This window comes from Trichechus manatus, unplaced genomic scaffold (assembly GCF_000243295.1).
Source record: "Trichechus manatus latirostris isolate Lorelei unplaced genomic scaffold, TriManLat1.0 scaffold00077, whole genome shotgun sequence".
Taxonomy (NCBI): domain Eukaryota; kingdom Metazoa; phylum Chordata; class Mammalia; order Sirenia; family Trichechidae; genus Trichechus; species Trichechus manatus.
Window position 1 is genome coordinate 867088 of NW_004444013.1, and position 19626 is coordinate 886713.

Genomic DNA, 19626 nt, shown 5'->3' on the forward strand with positions numbered 1-19626 from the left:
ATTTGGAAAAGGATAGTGAGAATAGCAGCACAAGTGGAAGAATGTAATCGATGTCACTGAATTGTACATGTAGAAACTTTTGAAATGGTGTAACTTTGGTTATGTCTATTTTTACCAAAAAAAAGGTCCTCCAAGGTCAAGAAGGGAGAGTGTTGACATGTCGTGGGGTTGTTAACCAATGTCATAAAACCATATGTGTACTGACCTTTTAATGAGAAACTGTTTGCTCTGTAAACGTTCATCTAAAGTACAATAAAAAAGAAAAAATTTTTTTAAATAAAAAAGGCAGTCATTCGAACAGAACAAGGGGATACTGTGTGGTTTAAAGTTAGGAAAGGTGTGTGTCAAGGTTGTATCCTTTCACAATACTTTATCTGTATGCTGAGCAAATAATCAGAGAAGCTGGACTGTATGAAGAAGAACATGGCATCAGGATTGGAGGAAGACTCATTAACAACCTGCGTTATGCAGATGACACAACCTTGCTTGCTGAAAGTGAAGGGGGCTTGAAGCTCTTACTGATGAAGATCAAAGACTACAGCCTTCAGTATGGGTTACACCTCAACATAAAGAAAACAAAAGTCTTCACAACTGAAACAATAAGCAACATCTTGATAAATGGAGAAAAGGTTGAAGTTGTTAAGGATTTCATTTTACTTGGATCCACAATCAACACCTGTGGAAGTAGCAGTCAAGAAATCAAATGAGGTATTACATTGGGCAAAGCTGCTGCAAAAGACCTCTTTAAGTGTTAAAAAGCAAAGATGTCACTTTGAAGACTAAGGTGTGTTTTACCCAAGCCATGGCGTTTTCAGTCACCTCATATGCATTCGATAGCCAGACAGTGAATAAGGAAAACCAAAGAAGAATTGACACCTTTGAAATATTGTGTTGGCGAAGAATATTGAATATACCACAGACTACCAAAAGAACTAATGACTCTGTCTTGGAAGAAGTACAGCCAGAATGCTCCTTTGAAGCAGGGATGGCGAGACTTTGTCTCACATACTTTGGATATGTTACCAGGAGGGATCAGTCCCTGGAGAAGGACATCATGCTTTGTGAAATAGAGGTCACCAAAAAAGAGGAAGACCCTCAACAAGATGGATTGGCACAGTGGCTGCAACAATTGTGAGGATGGCGCAGGACTAGGCAGTGTTTCCTTCTGTTGTACCTAGGGTGCTATGAGTCGGAATTGACTCAAAGGCATAGATCAGCAACAACAGAGGAATCCCTGAGTGTCACAAATGGTGAAGCACGTGACTAGTAGCTGAGATTGGCAATTCGAACCCACCCACGAGCATCTCGGAAGACCGGCCTGGCAACCTACTTCTGAAAGGTCACAGCCTTGAAAACTCTGTGGAGAAGTTCTACTCTGCACACATAGGATCACCATGAGTCAGAGTCAACTCAACGGCAGCTAACAAAACAACAACAACAACAAATCACTAGATCCATATTAGTGTGAGGAGAGGGCAAGGTGGAGAGCAGTGGGCAACTAGGCTGTTGAGATGAGTGTGACATGAGTCCATGTCACAGAGGCCTCGACTCTCCTTGGACTCTCTGTACTTTATCGAGGATCAAGTTGTAAAGAAGTGATGGGTCAGACCTGCATTTTAGGTGGTTCTGCTGAAGGCAGCGCAAGTGTGAATTTGAGGAGACCTAGGCCGTCAGTGTGGAAGATGATGAGGGCCAGAATTAGGACATTGTCAGTGGGACAGACAAGGAGTGACAGCTTCGTGAAGACTGGCAGGAAAGGAAGTGGGGGGGGCAATCACTAGATAGACTTGTAGGTCCAATGGGAAAGACTTGGGCAATGGAAGAGGGGCAGAGGTTGAAAATTGAGATGAGCAGGGATACAGGTGCTGTGGACTCTGGGCTCTGAGAGGACAGAGCACAGGTGTGCTTGTTCTCCTTTTGCCGTCTGAGTCTGGCCAGAAGCTAGCCCAGAACAGGTGTTCAGACAGGATTTGTTGAACGAAGGGATGAGCCAGAACCTAAATCTAATTTCACCCGAGGGGGAGTCAATCCTGAATAATGCAAGACGTTGGCTCTTCTGCCTTCAAGGCCAGAGGGAAGGAAGGGCAGCTGGGTTCTTTCACAGCAGGCAAGGAGTGGGGAAGCAGGTTGCTGAGGTTGTTTCCCCGTGACGTAAGAAGCAAGTCGTGTGCTGAGGGTGACAGCATGGGAATCAGACACCAGTTTTGAGAGTTGAATGGTTATTGCTGGAAAGGGGAACCAGTTGGGGCAATAGGAAGGACTGTTCAGGTGCGCTAAGGCTGAAAGCACTATTAATAGTAACGGCAGCTGTGAGTTCTTCTCCAGGGTATTTGGCATAGAGCATGTGGAAAGGATCCACGTCAACAGGTTTCATCTGTAGGGTGGTGGAAGGCCAGGCAGCCAGTAAGGCCAGGGTGTATGAGAGTGGGACCAGGTCATCAATTGTAATGTCCAGGTAGAGCAAGGAAGTAAAGATGGCCAGGAGGGGCCAACAGACTGAGAAAACGGGACCAATAAAGGCAGAGCAGGACTCGTCAGTGCCCATGCTGGACAGCATGCAAGCCTGTAGGAACTTAAAGTCTTCAGGATTCTGTGCCAAGGTATCCTGAGGGAAATTCTGTATTTGTGAGTCAGTGACTGGCCTAACTAACACAAGTCCCTAAGCTGGCCCTTCACTGTCCACTCCCTGCTCCCTGTCTCTCACCTCCAAGCACCTGTCCACATTGCATTACTCAGTGTATAAGTATTTCCATCAGCACCTCTAAACAACATGGTATTTTTGAACTAGAACGACCTGAGTTCAGGTTTAGCCTCTTACCTACTTGACTTTTAACCAAATCCCAGTTTCCTCAATTCTAAAATGGGAGTCATTATTTCTGCTCCATGGACTGGTATGAGGAATAAAGTACATGTAGCATCCTGCACGGTGCTTGGCAGGCATGAGGTGTAGCCCTACACCCCCCCGTTCCCCCCACTCCCAGTCTTGCCCACCAAGCAGTTCCCTGCTGTTGCCAGGCTTCATGATTCCTGCTCCTATTTGACCACCTGTTCAGAATCACCTAAGGGGCTTATTAAAACACAGATCCCTGGGTCCCCTCCCCAGTCTGATTCAGTAGGTCTTGGGTGGGGCCTGAGAATTTGCTTTTCTAGCAAATGCTGCTGGTCCAGGGACCACACTTGGAGAACCCCTGCTGTAGACTTCGAGATGAGATCGAGCAAAAACGACAGACGTCCCCCCTCCCACCTCACCTCCCACTGGGACTTAGAAGCCCCAATTGAATAAAGTGGTCACCCATCTGTCTGTGGCTCCTCTCTGTTGTTCCCTGTTGCCAGTGTTCCACCAGCTCTAGACAAGCCACACTGATGAAGAGAGAATGATTCAGATACTCCACAATGACTGGTGATGCAAAATAATTTCTCTTGATTTATATAATATTCTCCTACTATCAAGTTTATTTTGCTAATTATGTTTTACTAAAGTTAATAGGGGAATGGGTTTGCCTTCCCTGGACTCACACCAGCCGCTTGGGGAAACGGCCAAAGGACAGCAGGAAGCCAGAGTAGGATTCAGAATGTATTAAGGATAAGTGAGGGCCAACCGCTCATATGCTGTGTTTCATTGTACCACATGAGAGCATCTTTAGAAGAATGTTCTAGGCCACAGATGGTAAGGGAGAAGCCCTCTCCTGGCTCTGAGGAATGGGCTGGAGCCTTCACTTTTGATGATGGAGCATGGATATTCTTTGCTCTGAGCCAGTGAAGGGGTCTGTATGTATGTGAGGCTATGTGCTTTCAGCCAAGAGGAGCTGATACCATCTTCCTGGGAAGAGAACGGGAGCCTGTACAAGAACATGCTGCTGCACAAGCAAAATCAAGCCAGCTACCGCCCAGGCTCACTGCAGATTGCTTGCCGGATGTTGGCTTAGTTGGGCTATATAAAGAGCTCCTGAGGCATTCTATTCTGACTGCCTTCCTCTGCCTCCCTTTCAGAATCCCAGGTTCCCAGGCAACCTCCAGATGAGTGACCGACAACTGGATGAGGCAGGAGAAAGTGACGTTAATAACTTGTAAGTGGCTATCCTCATGCTCTGGACCCCGTGGGGGAAGAAGCTTTGGTAGATGCCATCACTTCCCATTAATTAGGGTCATAGAGGGCCTGATGGTAGGAGGAGTGACAGGGGTGGGGACTGAAGCCCCTGCGTGTCTTGGCCCACTTACTGTCTATGCCTCGTCCGGAACCCCGACCAGGCTGTCTCACACCGAAGTCTTCCTCTCTGTTTTACCTGTCACCCTCCCAGCCCAACCCTGGTTGTCTGTTCTCTCCTTGTGCTCTGTCACTGTTGACTCTTCACCCTCTTCAATCTTCAAATGGCTTCAATACCCTTCATACCTCCTTAAGCGGGGGCTAGGAATTGGAGCCAGGAGGTGTGTGTGTATGTATGTGTGTGTGCGCGCATGCACGCATGTGTGTGCATTGGGGGTTGGAAGCACGGTACAGAGCCTGAGGGGGGACAAGTAAGACTGGCCTTTGGCTGTGGAGTATAATTATGCTTTCTTTCCTCTCGGGTCCAGTTTTCAGTTAACAGTGGAGATGTTTGACTATCTGGAGTGTGAGCTAAACCTCTTCCAAACTGGTGAGTTTCTTTCCCTCCCATCCGGCCCAGGCTCTCATGGGAATTGCCTAATTGACAGCCTGTTTTCCCTGCTTTGACCAGTCAGCCTAGCCTCCCCCTCCCTACAGATTTTGCAGCACAAGGGGCAGGAAAGTGGAGCTTTCCACACCCTTGTCTCTGCTCTCAGTTTCTCATCCTGGGAAGGGGCTGAAGCTCTCGGGTTTTTTTTTTTTTGAGAGCCAGTGAGTTCATGTCTGAGCAGAAAGACCCTGCTGGCCACCTCCTAAAGCCTAGGCCTCTGAGAGCCTGAAGGCAGGCCAAACCTCTGACAGCTGTCAGACCATTGCTGGTCCTTTGGCACAGCCCTGTCTGCTACTTGGAGCTGGGCCCACACTCAGGACTGATTTCTGCTCAGAAGGACAGGCTCTTGTCTGCTGTTTGCTTGACAGCCATGGGAGAAAGCTGGTTGAGCTGGGGTGTTACCCAAGTCTATATGTGAAGCCATGAAGTCCTGCTCTGCTCTCAGGAGGACACTTCTGACCTCCCTTCTGCTGGGAGTGCTGGTGCCTCCAGGCTATCAGCCCCTAGCACTTCTCTGACAAGCCTTAGGAAGGAAGCAGCCAGTTCCCTTCTCTCAGAATCTCCCCACACCTCCCAGCCTGGCTCCTTCTCTTTCTCTAGGAATGTAAGAGCCAATTTTTTAAGATTCACGTTGTTCCACAATGAGTATACAGCTCTGAAAGAGTAAGTTCTACACTGGAGGTATTCATGCACTGTCCGGGTGGCTTCTCAGCATGTGGACATATAGGGTTCACCCTTGGGGCTTTAACCGTCATAAAACAGAGACTCTCTCATCCTAAATTATAATTTCCTTCCCTAAATTATAACTTCCTTTGACGTATTCGGAGCCCTGGTGGTGAAGTGGTTAAGAGCTCGGGCTGCTAAACAAAAGGTCAGGAGTTTGAATCCACCAGCCGCTCCTTGAAAACCCTATGAGGCAGTTCTACTCTGTCCTGTAGGGTTGCTGTGAGTCAGCATCGACTCAACAGCAATGGGTTTGTTTTCGGGGTTTTGATGTATTCATCCGTGTAGCAAATACTTAAAAATAAAAACAGGTGCTGTCAGTCAATTCCAACTCATGGTGAACCCACCTCAGAGTAGAACTGTGCTCCCTAGGGTTTTCAGTGGCTGATTTTGTGGAAGTGTAGATCACCAAGCCTTTCTTTCAAGTTGCCTCTGGGTAGACTTGAACCTTTTGATTAGCAGCCGGATGCATTAACCGTTTGCACCACCCAGAGATTCCAACAAGTACTTACTACTGACCTACTACTGTTCCAGTGCTGTACTGGGCCTCGGATCAAGCGGCAAATTCCTTAATACCTTGACCTATCAGTTCAATCCAGAATGTGATCAGAGAGACACCCAGAAACAGTTAGAAACCATGGTTTATGGGAGGAAGCAGAAGGTACTAAGGCTACTAGCAAAATATTTGAGTAGGGCTTATCAGTTAAATCGGTAGAGAAGTAAAAAATGAAACACAGAATACAGTCCTTGCCCTAAGGCATTCCTAGTCAGGTGAGAGAAATCATGTAGACCTTTTTTTTTTTTTGGTTTGTTTAATGCATTAGAAATGTTTACTGAAAAGTATATACACTACTGTACATTGTTGTGGCCAACTTTCAATTATTTAACTAATGGAGGGATGGAGGGAACTATGGATAATTTAGAATTTATTTACATTTAGCTTTGGAATGTGGTGAATTTGAATGCAGGTGTGAGTGATAGTCTAGGAATCGTCATACTTGGGAAAGTCCAGCTAGAAGTTGCTGCTCAGCAGATCCAAGCCCTCTCCCAGAAGCTGTGGCCTCCTTCTCGGAGCCTGATGCCCCCGACCACCACTACAAAAGCTAGGGGAAAACAAGTCAAACATTCAACCTCTGAGGCTGTCCCTTCCAGCCCCTGAGGACTGTTGGAATAAGATTAAGCAGAGATGGTGCTAGCATCAAGAAGGGCTTGAGGAGGCTGAGAGGATGCATACACGATGGCAGCTAAGGCTCCCCACCCTGAGTGTCAGTCTTTTTTTTTTGTTCCTGCACCTGTTTTGTGTTATTCGCTTACATTATTACCACTAGATGCTGAGCTCCACTTCAAAATCAGAAACTGTGTCCTACTCATCTTTGAATCCCCTCTGGGCTGTCCAGTGTCTAGTATATAACAAGTGCTTAGCAACAACAATGAAAATTGGAAAGCACTTGCTTTAGATAAGCAGCAATGAAGAAATAACAGGTGAACAGAATCCATAAAATAGTGTCAACATCCAGCTTATTGCTGCAGGGATACCTGGGGTGAATTACTTACTTAGAGCCTTCTAGAGTAGAGCTACCCTTGTTTAAACCCCAAATCTTTGCACAAATCCCTCTATAGTCTCATCCCTGAGAAAGCACTGATTTGGAGTCAAGACCCTCTACTACATTCCCTCCTCCATGCCCCCACTGTCTACATCTGAGTACCATAAAAATCAAGAGAGCTGGTGTTGGAAAAACAGCTTTAAGAAGGGCCTATTCACCATCTAAAACATCCCTAACATTTGACAAAGTCCAACACCCATTCCTGATAAAAACTCTCAATAAAATAAGTATAGAAGGGAAATTTCCCTTTATCACTCCTATTTAATATTGTACTGGAAGTCATAGCTAGAGCAATAAGGCAAGAAAAACAAAGGGCATCCAAACTGGTAATGAAGAAGTAAAACTGTCCCTATTTGCAGATGATATGATACTATACCTAGAAAACCCAAAAGACTCCACGATAAAACTACTGGAACTAATAGAAAGATTCAGCAGAGTAGCAGGATACAAGATACCCATTGCCATCGAGTCGATTCCGACTCATAGCGACCCTATACGACAGAGTAGAGCCTCCCCATAGAGTTTCTAAGGAGCGCCTGGTGGATTCGAACTGCTGACCTTTTGGTTAGCAACCTTAGCACTTAACCACTACACCACAAGGATATGAGATAAACATACAAAAGTCAGTTGGATTCCTATACACCAATAAAGAGAACAATGAAACAGAAATCAGGAAAACAATACCATTTATAATAGCCCCTAAAAAAAATAAAATACTTAGGAATAAATCTTAACCAGGGATGTAAAAGACCTATACAAAGAAAACTACAAAACGCTACTGCAAATGGAAAAACATACCATGCTCATGGATAGGTAGGCTCAACTTTGTGAAAATGACAATTCTACCCGAAGCAATCTACAAGTACAATGCGATCCCAATCCACATACCAACAACATTCTTTAAAGAGATGGAGAAACTAATCATTAACTTTATATGGAAAGGGAAGAGGCTCTGGATAAGTAAAGCATTATTGAAGAGGAAGAACAAAGTAGGAGGACTCGCACTACCTGACCTCAGAACCTACTATACAGACACCTAGTACTGATACATTGTATGACACTGATACAATGTATGACAGATACATTGACCAATGGAACAGAATTGAGAACCCAAATGTAAATCCATCCACCTACGGTCACCTGATCTTCGACAAGGACCCAGAGTTCAACAGATGGGGAAAAGACAATCTTTTTAACAAATGATGCTGGCATAACTGGATGTCCATCTGTAAAAAAATCAAACAGGACCCATACTTCACACAGTACACAAAAACTAATTCAAAATGGATCAAAGACCTAAATATAAAACCAAAAACTATAAAGATCATAGAAGAAGAAACAGGATCAACACTAGAGTCCCTAAAACACAGCATTAACAGGATACAGACCATAACTAACATAACAATACACAAACTCCAGAAGATAAGCTAGATAACTGGGATCTTCTAAAAATTAATCAAAAGACTTCACCAAAAGCGTAAAAATAGCACCTACAGACTAGAAAAAAAAAGTTGGCTATTACAGATCAGACAAAGTCTAAGCTCTAAAATCTACAGGAAAATCCAGCACCTCTAGAACAAAAAGACAAATAATCCAATTAAAAAATAGGCAAAGGAAATGAACACTTCACCAAAGAAGAGATTCAAGCGACTGACAGACAAATGAGGAAATGCTTGCGATCACTGGCCATTAGAGAAAGGCAAATTAAAACCATAATGAGATACCATCTCACCCTGGCATTACTGGCACGAATCAAACAGAAAATAACAAATGTTAGGCTGCAGGAAGATTGGAACTCTTATGCACTGCTGGTGGGAGTGCAAAATGATACAACCATTTAGGAAAATGATATGGCATTTCCTTAGAAAGCTAGAAATAGAAATACCATATGACCCACTCCTAGGAATATATCCTAGAGAAATAAGAGTTGTCCTGTGAATAGACGTATGCACACCCATGTTCATGGCAGCATCGTTCACAGTAGCAAAAAGATGGAAACAACCTAGATGCCCATCAGGAGATGAATGGATAAACAAACTATGTATGGTACCTACACACAATGGAATACGGAACAATAAAGAACAATGATGAATCCAAGAAGCATCTCACAACATGGATGTATCTGGAGGGCATTATGTTGAGTGAAATAAGTCAATCACAAAAGGACAAGTATTTTATGAGACCACTACTATAAAAATTCATGAAAAGGTTTACACACAAAAAGAAACAACCTTTGATGGTTACGAGGGAGGAGAGGGGTGGGGATAGAAAAACACTAAATAGACAATAGATAAGTGGTAACTTTGGTGAAGGGTAAGACAGTATGCAATACTGGGGAAGTCAGCACAACTTGTCCAAGGCAAGGTCATGGAAGCTCCATAGACACATCCAAACTCCCTGAGGGACCAAATTGCTGGGCTGAGGGCTGTGTGGACCATGGTCTCAGGGAACATCTAGCTCAATTGGCATAACATAGTTTATAAAGAAGATGTTCTACATTCTACTTCGGTGAGTAGCATCTAGGGTCTTAAAAAGCCTGTGAGCGGCCATCTGAGATACTCCACTGGTCTCACCCCTTCAGGAGCAAGGGAAAATGAAGAAAACTAAAGATACAGGGGAAAAGATTAGTCCAAAGGACTAATAGACCACAACTACTATGGCCTCCGCCAGACTGAGTCCAGTACAACTAGATGGTGCCCGGCTACCACCACTGACTGCTCTGACAGGGATCACAATAGAGGGTCCCAGACAGAGCTGGAGAAAAATGTAGAACAAAATTCTAACAAAAAAGACCAAACTTACTGGCCTGACAGAGGCTGGAGAAACCCCGAGAGTATGGCCCCTGGACACCCTTTTAGCTCAGTAATGAAGTCATTCCCAAGGTTCACCCTTCAGCCAAAGATTAGACAGGACAATAAAACAAAATGAGACTAAAGAGGCACACCAGCCCAAGGACAAGGACAAGAAGGCAGGAGGGGACAGGAAAGCTGGCAATAGGGAACCCAAGGTTGAGAAAGGAGAGTGTTGACATGTTGTCGGGTTGTTAACCAGTGTCATAAAATAATATGTGTATTAACTGTTGAATAAGAAGCTAGTTTGTTCTGTAAACCTTCATCTAAAGTACAGTAAGATAAATAAAACCGTGCCTAAGTCACCACTCCAGTTGCAATAAAACTCTCTTGAGCCAGTCTCCCTGGCTTTTAAGTTCTACTTGTGACCCTAGAAGGTTCTGACCAGTATCCTTGGAAGGAAGTCACAGCCTGGCTTTCATTGCTTTGGGAAACATAGGGGCAAACTACAGTTAACATTTATTTGGAACACTTATAATGGTTCTCGAAGTGTGGTTCCCAGACCAGCAACATCAGTGTTACCTGGAAACTGGTTAGAAATGCAAATTCTTGGGCCCTACCCCAAACCTAAAAAAGAACCCAGTTGCCATCGAGTTAGTTACAACTCGTAGCCATCCCATGTGTGTCAGAGTAGAACTGTGCTCCACAGGGTTTACAATGGCTGTTTTTTCAGAAGTAGAATGCCAGGCCTTTTTTCAGAGGCAACTCTGGGTAGACTCAGATTTCCAGCCTTTGGGTTAGCAGCCAAGCAAGTTAACCTTTTGCAACACCCAGGGACCCCACCCCAGATTTACTGGATCAGAATTTCTGGGTGTGGGGCTCAGCAATCTACAGTGGGGTGGAGGTTTCTTGGCAGGCAGTAGTTTTTAAGTTTCCCCGGGTGATGCTAATCAATCTCAAAGCCAAAGTTGGGAACTACTGCACAATGCTATGTACTTGACACAAATTCCCATTTCATTTTTACAAGACCCTTATGTACTATCAGAATCCTCTGCATTTTACAGGAGAGGACTCAGAGACAAAGAGATGGAGTAACATGTCCACAGTCACACTCTTCTAGATGTTACCATATGCCACGAGGCCGTTCCTGGAAGGCCGTGGGGAAGCCGAGGGCGTGCTGGGAGAGGGAGCAGTCTGTGAGTCCTTGCCAGAGAGGAGCCTGAGGAAGCTAGTAGGCTTAGGGGATGCCGCCTTCCTGTGACAGCTGCTTTTAATTTGCATCAAGCAGGAAAGCAGCCTTTTAATTAGAACAGTTTGGGATTTTTTCAGCTGCCAGACTAACCCAGTTAGCAGGTATTAGAGCAATCAGGAGAGGTGGAGCACGCAACTCTGGGCTTTCCTCTGGGGACCGTTCAGCTTAGCCAGGACTACAGAAAGTCTTTTCACTCCTGGCTGTGTATGGAGTCTCCAGAGGCAGTGGGCAGCCAGTGCAGCAAGGAAAATCAGCCTAGACCAGTGTAAGTCGAGGGTCTACAGCCAGGCATCCATTTGCTTGGGCCAGGAGCTGGTCTAGGATTTGGGGCAGGGAGTTAATGTGGGGGATCTCGGGCAAGAAATTGAGGGAGAAACTTCTTTGGAACTTGGGAGAACAGAGGGTGGCACTCACGTTGGCTTCCTCTGGGACTTGGATCCTGATGGTTTGTCCTGCTGTCAGCCCCTTGCCTTTGCCCTGGTAGGTTCTTCACCCAGGGCTCCTAAACAGCCTGGCTTCAGGTGTCTCAAGAGCCCTGTGGTCAGTGATGATATCTTGACTAGTAAGCTACCAGAAGTCCAAGGCTGAAGTCTTCCTTTATTCATTTTCTTATCAATGTTCGATATTTTCCCCCATGTAACTGTTGCCACCACTAGATTTGGTGCTTCACTGAGTCACAGATTACCATCAGACTGATTTCATGTGTGAGAGGGAATTTCACTTCTGAAATTCTGATTCCCCTTAAAACTGAGAGCTCCCCTTGAACAATAAGCCATCTCCCTGTTAACTCAGAAATGCTAAAAGATTATGTGCTATGTAACTGATCAGACTGGGGGCAGGGACTGTGAAGCTCCTCAAAGACAGGAAGGAACTGATCCTCTTCCATTCTGAGAGCTCCCCCAAGGCTGTGAGCAAATCCCCTATCCTAGGCTGCCACCAGGCTCTGCTTAAAGTAGAGCCTGTTACTGGTTCATGACACACCAAGCGTGTTAACCATCAAGAGGAAAGGCTCCTGATCTGGCTGTCACTGGCCACGTGGGCTGTCCATCTTCTAACTCGCCACCTCTCAGCAAAACCATTTCTTGGTTTTGTCACCTCCTTCAAGTTACTTACCTTCAATTTCCTCACCTGTATAACAGGGATACCTTTACCTATCCCATAGGGTGTTTTAAGAGTTAAATGAATTGCATTAGGTAATGTAGGTATGGAGTAGGTCCTCTGTGTATATTGGATCTCTTCCTTCTGCTCCTCTGAGAAGGTCACCTGTAATTTCTTAACTCTACTGCCTCTCATTTCCCCTCTTTTTTTCCCCTAGTGTTCAGCTCTTTGGACATGTCCCGCTCCGTGTCAGTAACAACAGCTGGGCAGTGCCGCCTTGCCCCACTAATCCAGGTCATACTGGACTGCAGCCACCTCTATGACTACACTGTCAAGCTTCTCTTCAAACTCCACTCCTGTGAGTACGCTGGACTGGGGCTTTCCCTGTGAGCTTCAGGCCGGTGGAAGGGTCACAGCCTGAGGCTGTCCCTGGAGAAATGCAGTGCCTCTCAGTGCCCTTGGCTTTCTGCTTCTGTTCCAAGTGGTCCTTGAGCTCCTAGCTGTCTTGCGAATAGAAGAGCATCTGGCTTCTCACAGTAGTGTCCCAGGATGGTTCCTCTCCTTCGGCCTCTGGCTTTATAACCACACCATTCCACACAAACACACTTATCAAGTACATGATGTAGTCTGGGAACCACAGAAATAAGAACAGACTTGGTTCCTGCCCTAGCACCACATGACTTAGGACAGTGGTTTCCAGACTATTCACCAACACAATGCCCTTGTGCAAATGGGATTTTATGGAGAAATAGCAAATATAAATCAGAGCTGTTCAGTCCATGGAGGGCCGTCGCTTTCCCGGCTGCAGGCCCCTAGGGTTTCTTAAAATCAAAAAATCCTGTTGCCATTGAGTCAATTCCAACTCATAGCGACTCTATAGGACAGAGTAGAACTGCCACATAGGGTTTCCAAGAAGCAGCTGGTGAATTCGAACTCCCGACCTTTTGGTTAGCAGCTGTAGCTCTTAACCACTGTGCCACCAGGGTTCTTAGCAGAACATATTTTTAAAACCATAAGTCTTGCAGAAGAAGTTCTTACACTTTTGTGTGCTTGTTGTTTAAAATGATGTGCCTGAGCCCTACTCCTGCAGCGCATGTGTAAGTAGGTCTGCTAGGGTTTAGGGTCTGCATTTTACAATGCTTAGATCAATAGGATGTAGGTGGTTCCTGGGCCAGACTGTAAGGCAGCCACCATGAAGGATATACACATACGCAGTATGTGATGAAGAAAAATCAAGGCATGAATGGATGCTAGCAAAGTATTATGACACAGGAAGGACAAGGATGTGTCTTAGAAGTATAGGCCAAGAGAGTCTCTAACTGTGCTCATTGACAAAGAGTGAGATGGGTTATTTAGCAAGGCAAGGGAAGCAGCACCATTCTAATTAATCTAGGTAGCTTTGTGGAGGGGAGGTTGGAATTTGCTGTTCAACATTTAAAGAAAGGCTTTGGAGTAAGTGAGCATGCCTGAAGGAAATAGAGAGGGCAGACAAAATCCCGAAAGGAGAAGGGAGGCAGTTATTTAGAAGCTCTGAATACAGGTGGACTTGTAATTGTTTCTAAGATACTATGGAACCTAGCTTGCCTAGTAGAATATATCCGTTTCCTTCTTATGAAGTGGTGAGTTGTGAGAAGAAGGAGGATGTTAAGTCCGTGTTTAGGTGTAAAGGCCTTCTGCAGTGCATAAGGCCCACATGGTGGCCTCTGGGCAGGGCAACTGTGTAGCTGAGGAAAGGGTAAGAGAGATACTTTATACAGTCTACTATTTAAAAAACAAACTTTTAATTTCAGAATAGTTTTAGATTTACAGAAAAGTTGTAGACATTGCACGGAGAGTTCCCATATACTACTCCCTCAACCCAGTTTCTTCTATTGTTAATATCTTACCACGACACACTTGTCACAACTGATGAACCAGTACTGACACATTATTATTAAGTAAAGTCCATATGATTTCCACAGCGTTTACCTAATGTCTTGGCATCCCACCCAGGATGCCACGTTCCATTTAGTTCTCATGTCTCCTTAGACCACTCTTGGCTATGACAGTTTCTCATAGCCTTTCCTTGTTTTTGATGACCTTGACAGTTTTGAGGAAGACTGGTCCAGGTATATTGTAGAATGTCTCAACTGGGATTTGTCTGATGTTTTTCTCATGTTTTTCTCATGATTAGACTGGGGTTATGGGTTCTTGGGAGGAAGATCATAGAGGTAAAGTACCATTTTCATCCATTTTATACTTTTGTTCTTTCAAAATATAGTATCTTAAAGTTGTACTACCTATTTAGACCAAATTACTCATTGAAAAATAACTAAAATGTAAGCCATAAACAAAAAATAAAAGGATTATTGGGCTGTGATCTGTAGCTGAAATGCTCAGAACCACACCATCTGAAAGGACCTCAGAGAGCCCACTCTGTCAGTGAGGAGGCTTTCCCATGGAGGCTGCTGTTCATCCAGGTCCTCGAGTGAATTAGTGGTCAGGCAGAAAACAGAACCGAGATCCCCTGAGTCTCAGCCCCATATTCTCTGCCTTCTGCCAGGCATCCTTTCAGGCAGGATCCATGGCTCTCTTCCAGGTGCGCAGCAGCACTGGTTTCACTCTAGAGCAAGCACATACCATACCCGGGAGAGAACTGCCCCCCAGGGCCTGCTGTGTTTGTTCCTCGTACTTGGCCAGGTCGCTGGTGCTTGCTGGTCAGGGATAACAGCTTCATCTCACCAAGCCTGGAATGACTGGCGCCTCAGAAGCAGTGGAGGATAAGCGCTTCTGCCACCGGCCTCTCCTCCCAGACTCCCTGCTGGCAGCACGGCCGCAGAGCATGTGTTCTGCCCTTGCCCTGCTGGGCTCCCTTGGTCACCAGTCCTCAGCAGCTCCTGGCCAGGACTGGCTGCATGCCCTGATCAGACTGACTCCTCCCTCCTGAGCCCTGCTGTGGCCCGCTTGCTGTCTGGTCCTCCTCCCTGCTCACGCTCTTCCAATTCTTCCAGGTCTCCCAGCCGACACCCTGCAGGGCCACCGGGACCGCTTCATGGAGCAGTTCACAAAGTGAGTGGCTTAAGTGATAAGAATGAAAGCGAATCAAAGAATGTTATAAAATCAGTTAATCCATGCAAGGGCTAATACTTGAAGGGTGAAGGTGTCTGCATTTGAAGGCTTCAAAGTGAGGTGAGGTAGCTAGGACAGTGGCATAGACTGACCAATGCCTGGGGAAGCTATCGGTTCTCTAAAGAACCCCACAGAACCACATAGAAGAATGAGATTTTGTTCATTACCACCTGCTTTATGCCCAGGGCTTCATCTTTTTTTCCCCTCTCCCTAAGTTCTCATGGTCTTATGCCATTTATGTGCTGACAGCTCCCAAACATGTATCTCTGGCTGAACCTTACTCTAAATCCCTGTTTCACATACCCACTTGTCTATTTGACATCTCTACACGAGGCTTATATCTCAAATTGAACTCTAAGTTTTCCCCCAGAACACTTTTTCTCCCCAGACTTTTCTGTCTCTATAAAAACTGCTACCGTCCAGTTAGGCCAGAGATCTGGAATTTGCCGCTTCCTCTGCCACATGTCCAATCCATTAGCAGGTTCCCTTGATCCTCTACACATCTGTCTGGCTCTGCCCACATTTCCATCTCTTCAGCCACCGTCGCTGCTTGTCAGGCTACCACAACACTGACTGGCCCCCCTGGGCTCCCCTCCAGCCCCTACAATACAGTCTTCACACAGCAGACCAAACAGCATTGTAAAAACATAGATGCTTCACACAAGACCTTTTAATGGCTTCTGATTACCCTTACAATAAGACCCAGGCACTTCTCCATGGCCTACGAGGTCCTGCATGAACTGGCTCCTGCCTCTCCTCTCTTACCTCATCTCGGTCGCTCACAGTGTCTCAGCCACACAAGGTCTTCTTTCAGTTTCCAGAACATACCCAGCGCGTTCCACAATCAGAGCCTTTGTGCTGTGGTCCCTCTGCCTGGGATGCTCTTCTCCCAGCTGAGTCAGCTCCAGAAGAGGCAGTCTTTGTCACCTCCTCAGAGAGGCAGTCTCTGGCCACCTCATTTAAGTAGTATCTTCTCCATCTCCATCCCTGCCACACCCCCATCTCCTCTATCACAGCACCCTGCTTATTTCTTTCATATTTCAGAGTGCAGCTTTATTTTTGTTTGTCTGTCTTGCACATCATTATATCCCTCGCACCTGGAACATCACTGTTAATTAAGCATATAGTGCTCAATAAATGTTTGAACAAATGAACGAGCCAATGAGCAGCTATCTAGTCTAGGAGAGGAAGAGCTTGGCTGGCTGGGGGGTTAATTACTACAGTGAATTTGGGGGAGAATAGTTGGTGACTAGATGGGAAGTACAGCTCGTGCATATTTGAGTAAATATGCCCAAGAGGAAGGGATGAAGTGGGGTAAGAGATGGGTGTGTGGAGGCCAATGAGAAGGGCCTCCTGGTGTAGCACCGTATTCTCTGGCCTCCTTTTCTCTCCTGTTAATGTCTTCACCCTTGGTGATGGGGAAACCATAGCTCCTGAAACCTGGAGCTTAGGCTTCTCTGGCTGGTTCCCCAGCAGCAATCAGAAGACACGTTCAGGGCTGTACTAACCTGGTTTCGTTGTTTCCTTTGAGAAGCCGGGTATGTATTCTGTAATAAATGACTTATTAAACCCTAGGAGACAGCCCTGGGGCTGGTTTCCTGGAATGTTAAATTCCAGTAGCTTGTGAAAGCAGTAGAGCTTATTATTGTTGGCTCTATCCCAGAAAGAAGGAGCCGCATGGTCAGTGATTTTATTGCCTTTCCGTTTTTTCTGGCTTACGGAAACAGCATCTCCACTGAGTAGCCACCTCACTTCCTCTTCCCCACGGGCCTGGCCACTCCCTGAGCCCTCACTGCCCTTGAATCCAGGGGTGGCAGCGCTGAAGTCACAGCAACAGGTGTAGCTCTTGGGGCCCGAAAGCCTATCATGAGACCCCAGGGGTTTAGTCTGTTGGGCTGAGCGTGAGAAAGTTCTGTGTTGCAGGTAGAAGGTGCTAAGCTCTATGATCCTCTTTCCTCTCAGAACATATAGGTCCAGATGCTCTAGGCCTTCTTGGCACTCAGAGTTTAGATTCCAAATGAAGATTGGGGCATGGAAAAAATTTTGACTTCTTTATGCCCATATTCATCTAAGACTAGGACACAGTAAAGATAGTTTTTCTCCCACAGATATCTATTGAGTGACTCCTCTGTGCCTGGCCCTATGGTAAATCCAGCTCAGCAGGCCTCAGTCCCTGCCTCAAGAAGCTTACGGTCTAATTAGGGAGATAGCACATAGCTCTAAAACAAGACTAATTAAAAAGAGATCTACCTCAGCAATTATGTTCCCTCCCCCTTCCCTGTGGTCAGTTGGCTTATACTAAGTTACCAGTCGTCATCACATTGACTCTGACTCCTGGCAACCCCATGTGTGTCAGAGTAGAACTGTGCTCCGTAGAGTTTTAGGTGGCTGATTTTTTTCAGAAATAGGTTGCCAGGCCTTTCTTCTGAGGAGGCTCTAGGTTGACTCAAACCTCCAGCTTTTCCGTTAGCAGCTGAGCACATTAACTGTGTGCACCACCCAGGAACTCCAGTTTATACTTAGAGAAAGTAAATTTCTTTTAATGTTACTCTAAGTCAAACGTTCCTAGGAAGTTAAATCTGCAAAACAACAACATATATTGTACATTGATAGAGAAATTAGTTTTTGGATTATCTACCTCTTCCAAACGATTTGTAGTATGAATTACTCTCCCTCACGACCAGGTAATTGAGGACTGGCTGTAAGTAATCCTTATCTGGTGACATCATAATTGCATCCCATGACATGAAGGCCATCTCCTTGACAGTCTGCCTTTAGACTGGGAGGTGGTACGAAAGCTAGGTGGCTGCACTGCCCCCCACCTGGGGCTGGCAAAGGCACCCAGCACCCCTTTGGTCCTTCTTCACCCCTAGGTTGAAAGATCTGTTCTACCGCTCCAGCAACCTACAGTACTTCAAGCGGCTCATCCAGATCCCTCAACTGCCTGAGGTAAGCATGCCCCAGCCATACCCCTGCGAGCTGCTGAGTCCCTGAGTACTCCTAAGAGGCTAGTGGAGCCTGGCAGGTGAGCATGGGAGATTGGCATGTTTGAGGATATGTCTCCCCTCTTCAGAATCCACCCAACTTTCTGCGAGCCTCAGCCCTGTCAGAGCACATAAGCCCTGTGGTGGTAATCCCAGCTGAGGCCTCGTCCCCGGACAGTGAGCCTGTCTTAGAGAAGGATGACCTCATGGACATGGATGCCTCCCAGCAGGTGAGGACCACTTGAGAGAGAAACTTGGCCCTTCCTTTTCCCCCAAGTGCAAGTCTCAAGAATGAGACAGGCTCCTTGGCTCTAACTCTATAAACAGCCACCTATCAGGTCTTACCCAGGTTCTGTCAGAAGGATCAAAGAATTGTTCAGCCACCTCCCAATCTGAGCATGGAACACGCCTGACTTGTGTTCCCTAGGAACCATCATAAGTGGGTTGGAACCAGGTTCCAAAAGGGTCCATCCTGACATGTCCTGCATTTAACCCACAAAGAAGTCTCTGGATCTCTAACTTTGTTCTCAATCCCTTCTGGTCACCACAGAATTTATTTGACAACAAGTTTGACGACATTTTTGGCAGCTCATTCAGCAGCGATCCCTTCATTTTCAACAGTCAAAATGGTGTGAACAAGGATGAGAAGTGAGTCCAAGTTGGGTTTAGACAGATGGTATAGAAACTAAATTAAACCGTGATCTGACTAGCAACACCTACCCGAGAGTAGTTTGTAACGTTGCTGGTGCTTCTTAGATATTTTAGAGGTAAAGAGTGTCTTCACCCTCAGTGTTGGTCACTTTAATCCCAGAAGAAAATCAAATGATGCGAACTGTGGACCCGTGGGTATTAGATGAATATCTGGTAACACTGAAGTCCTTAGAGTGTAATTTATGGAGTTTCAAAAAATTGTCCCTTTGCCAGCTCACAGTTAAAGGAGAGGGGTAGAAGCACGGTGCAGGCAAACTTGTTCTTCTATTCCCAGGGATCACTTAATTGAGCAACTGTACAGAGAGATCAGTGGGCTGAAGGCACAGCTGGAAAACGTGAAGACTGAGGTATGGGCTGGGATCTGATCTGCCTTTGTGCTTCATCATAGCATGATAGATTTTAATGGAAAATCCACTTCACTTAAGTATTTGTTGGACCACATCTTAAGGAGGGTTTATTAGTAGACTTGCCAAAGCCAGAAGAACCTGCTCTTCCTGTGGTCTCAATTACAGTGCTTTCCATTATATTTGCCTTTAGCGCAGCATTTAAGCTAGGCTCTAGGGTCACTGTGATACTTAGAGAAAACAGTGATCACCACCTGGCTGTGTAGCTGTGGTGAGAAAGACCACTTCCCGGCGAGAGGAAGAGTTTGGTATGTAACTC

The 19626-nt window shown here is 45.8% G+C and overlaps 1 protein-coding gene across 4 annotated transcripts in view; it reads left to right on the top strand.

The window, feature by feature from the left end:
* The window catches only part of HIP1 (huntingtin interacting protein 1), a 105908-nt gene that overhangs the window by 61361 nt on the left and 24921 nt on the right, over nucleotides 1–19626 (top strand). For all 4 annotated transcript variants that reach the window (XM_023735275.1, XM_023735273.1, XM_023735271.1 and 1 more), the window contains exons 6-13: nucleotides 3991–4067; nucleotides 4573–4634; nucleotides 12378–12518; nucleotides 15151–15208; nucleotides 18142–18217; nucleotides 18342–18482; nucleotides 18803–18900; nucleotides 19238–19310. In XM_023735275.1, the coding sequence (XP_023591043.1) occupies nucleotides 3991–4067; nucleotides 4573–4634; nucleotides 12378–12518; nucleotides 15151–15208; nucleotides 18142–18217; nucleotides 18342–18482; nucleotides 18803–18900; nucleotides 19238–19310 (726 nt within the window). The remainder of the gene's footprint in view (nucleotides 1–3990; nucleotides 4068–4572; nucleotides 4635–12377; nucleotides 12519–15150; nucleotides 15209–18141; nucleotides 18218–18341; nucleotides 18483–18802; nucleotides 18901–19237; nucleotides 19311–19626) is intronic.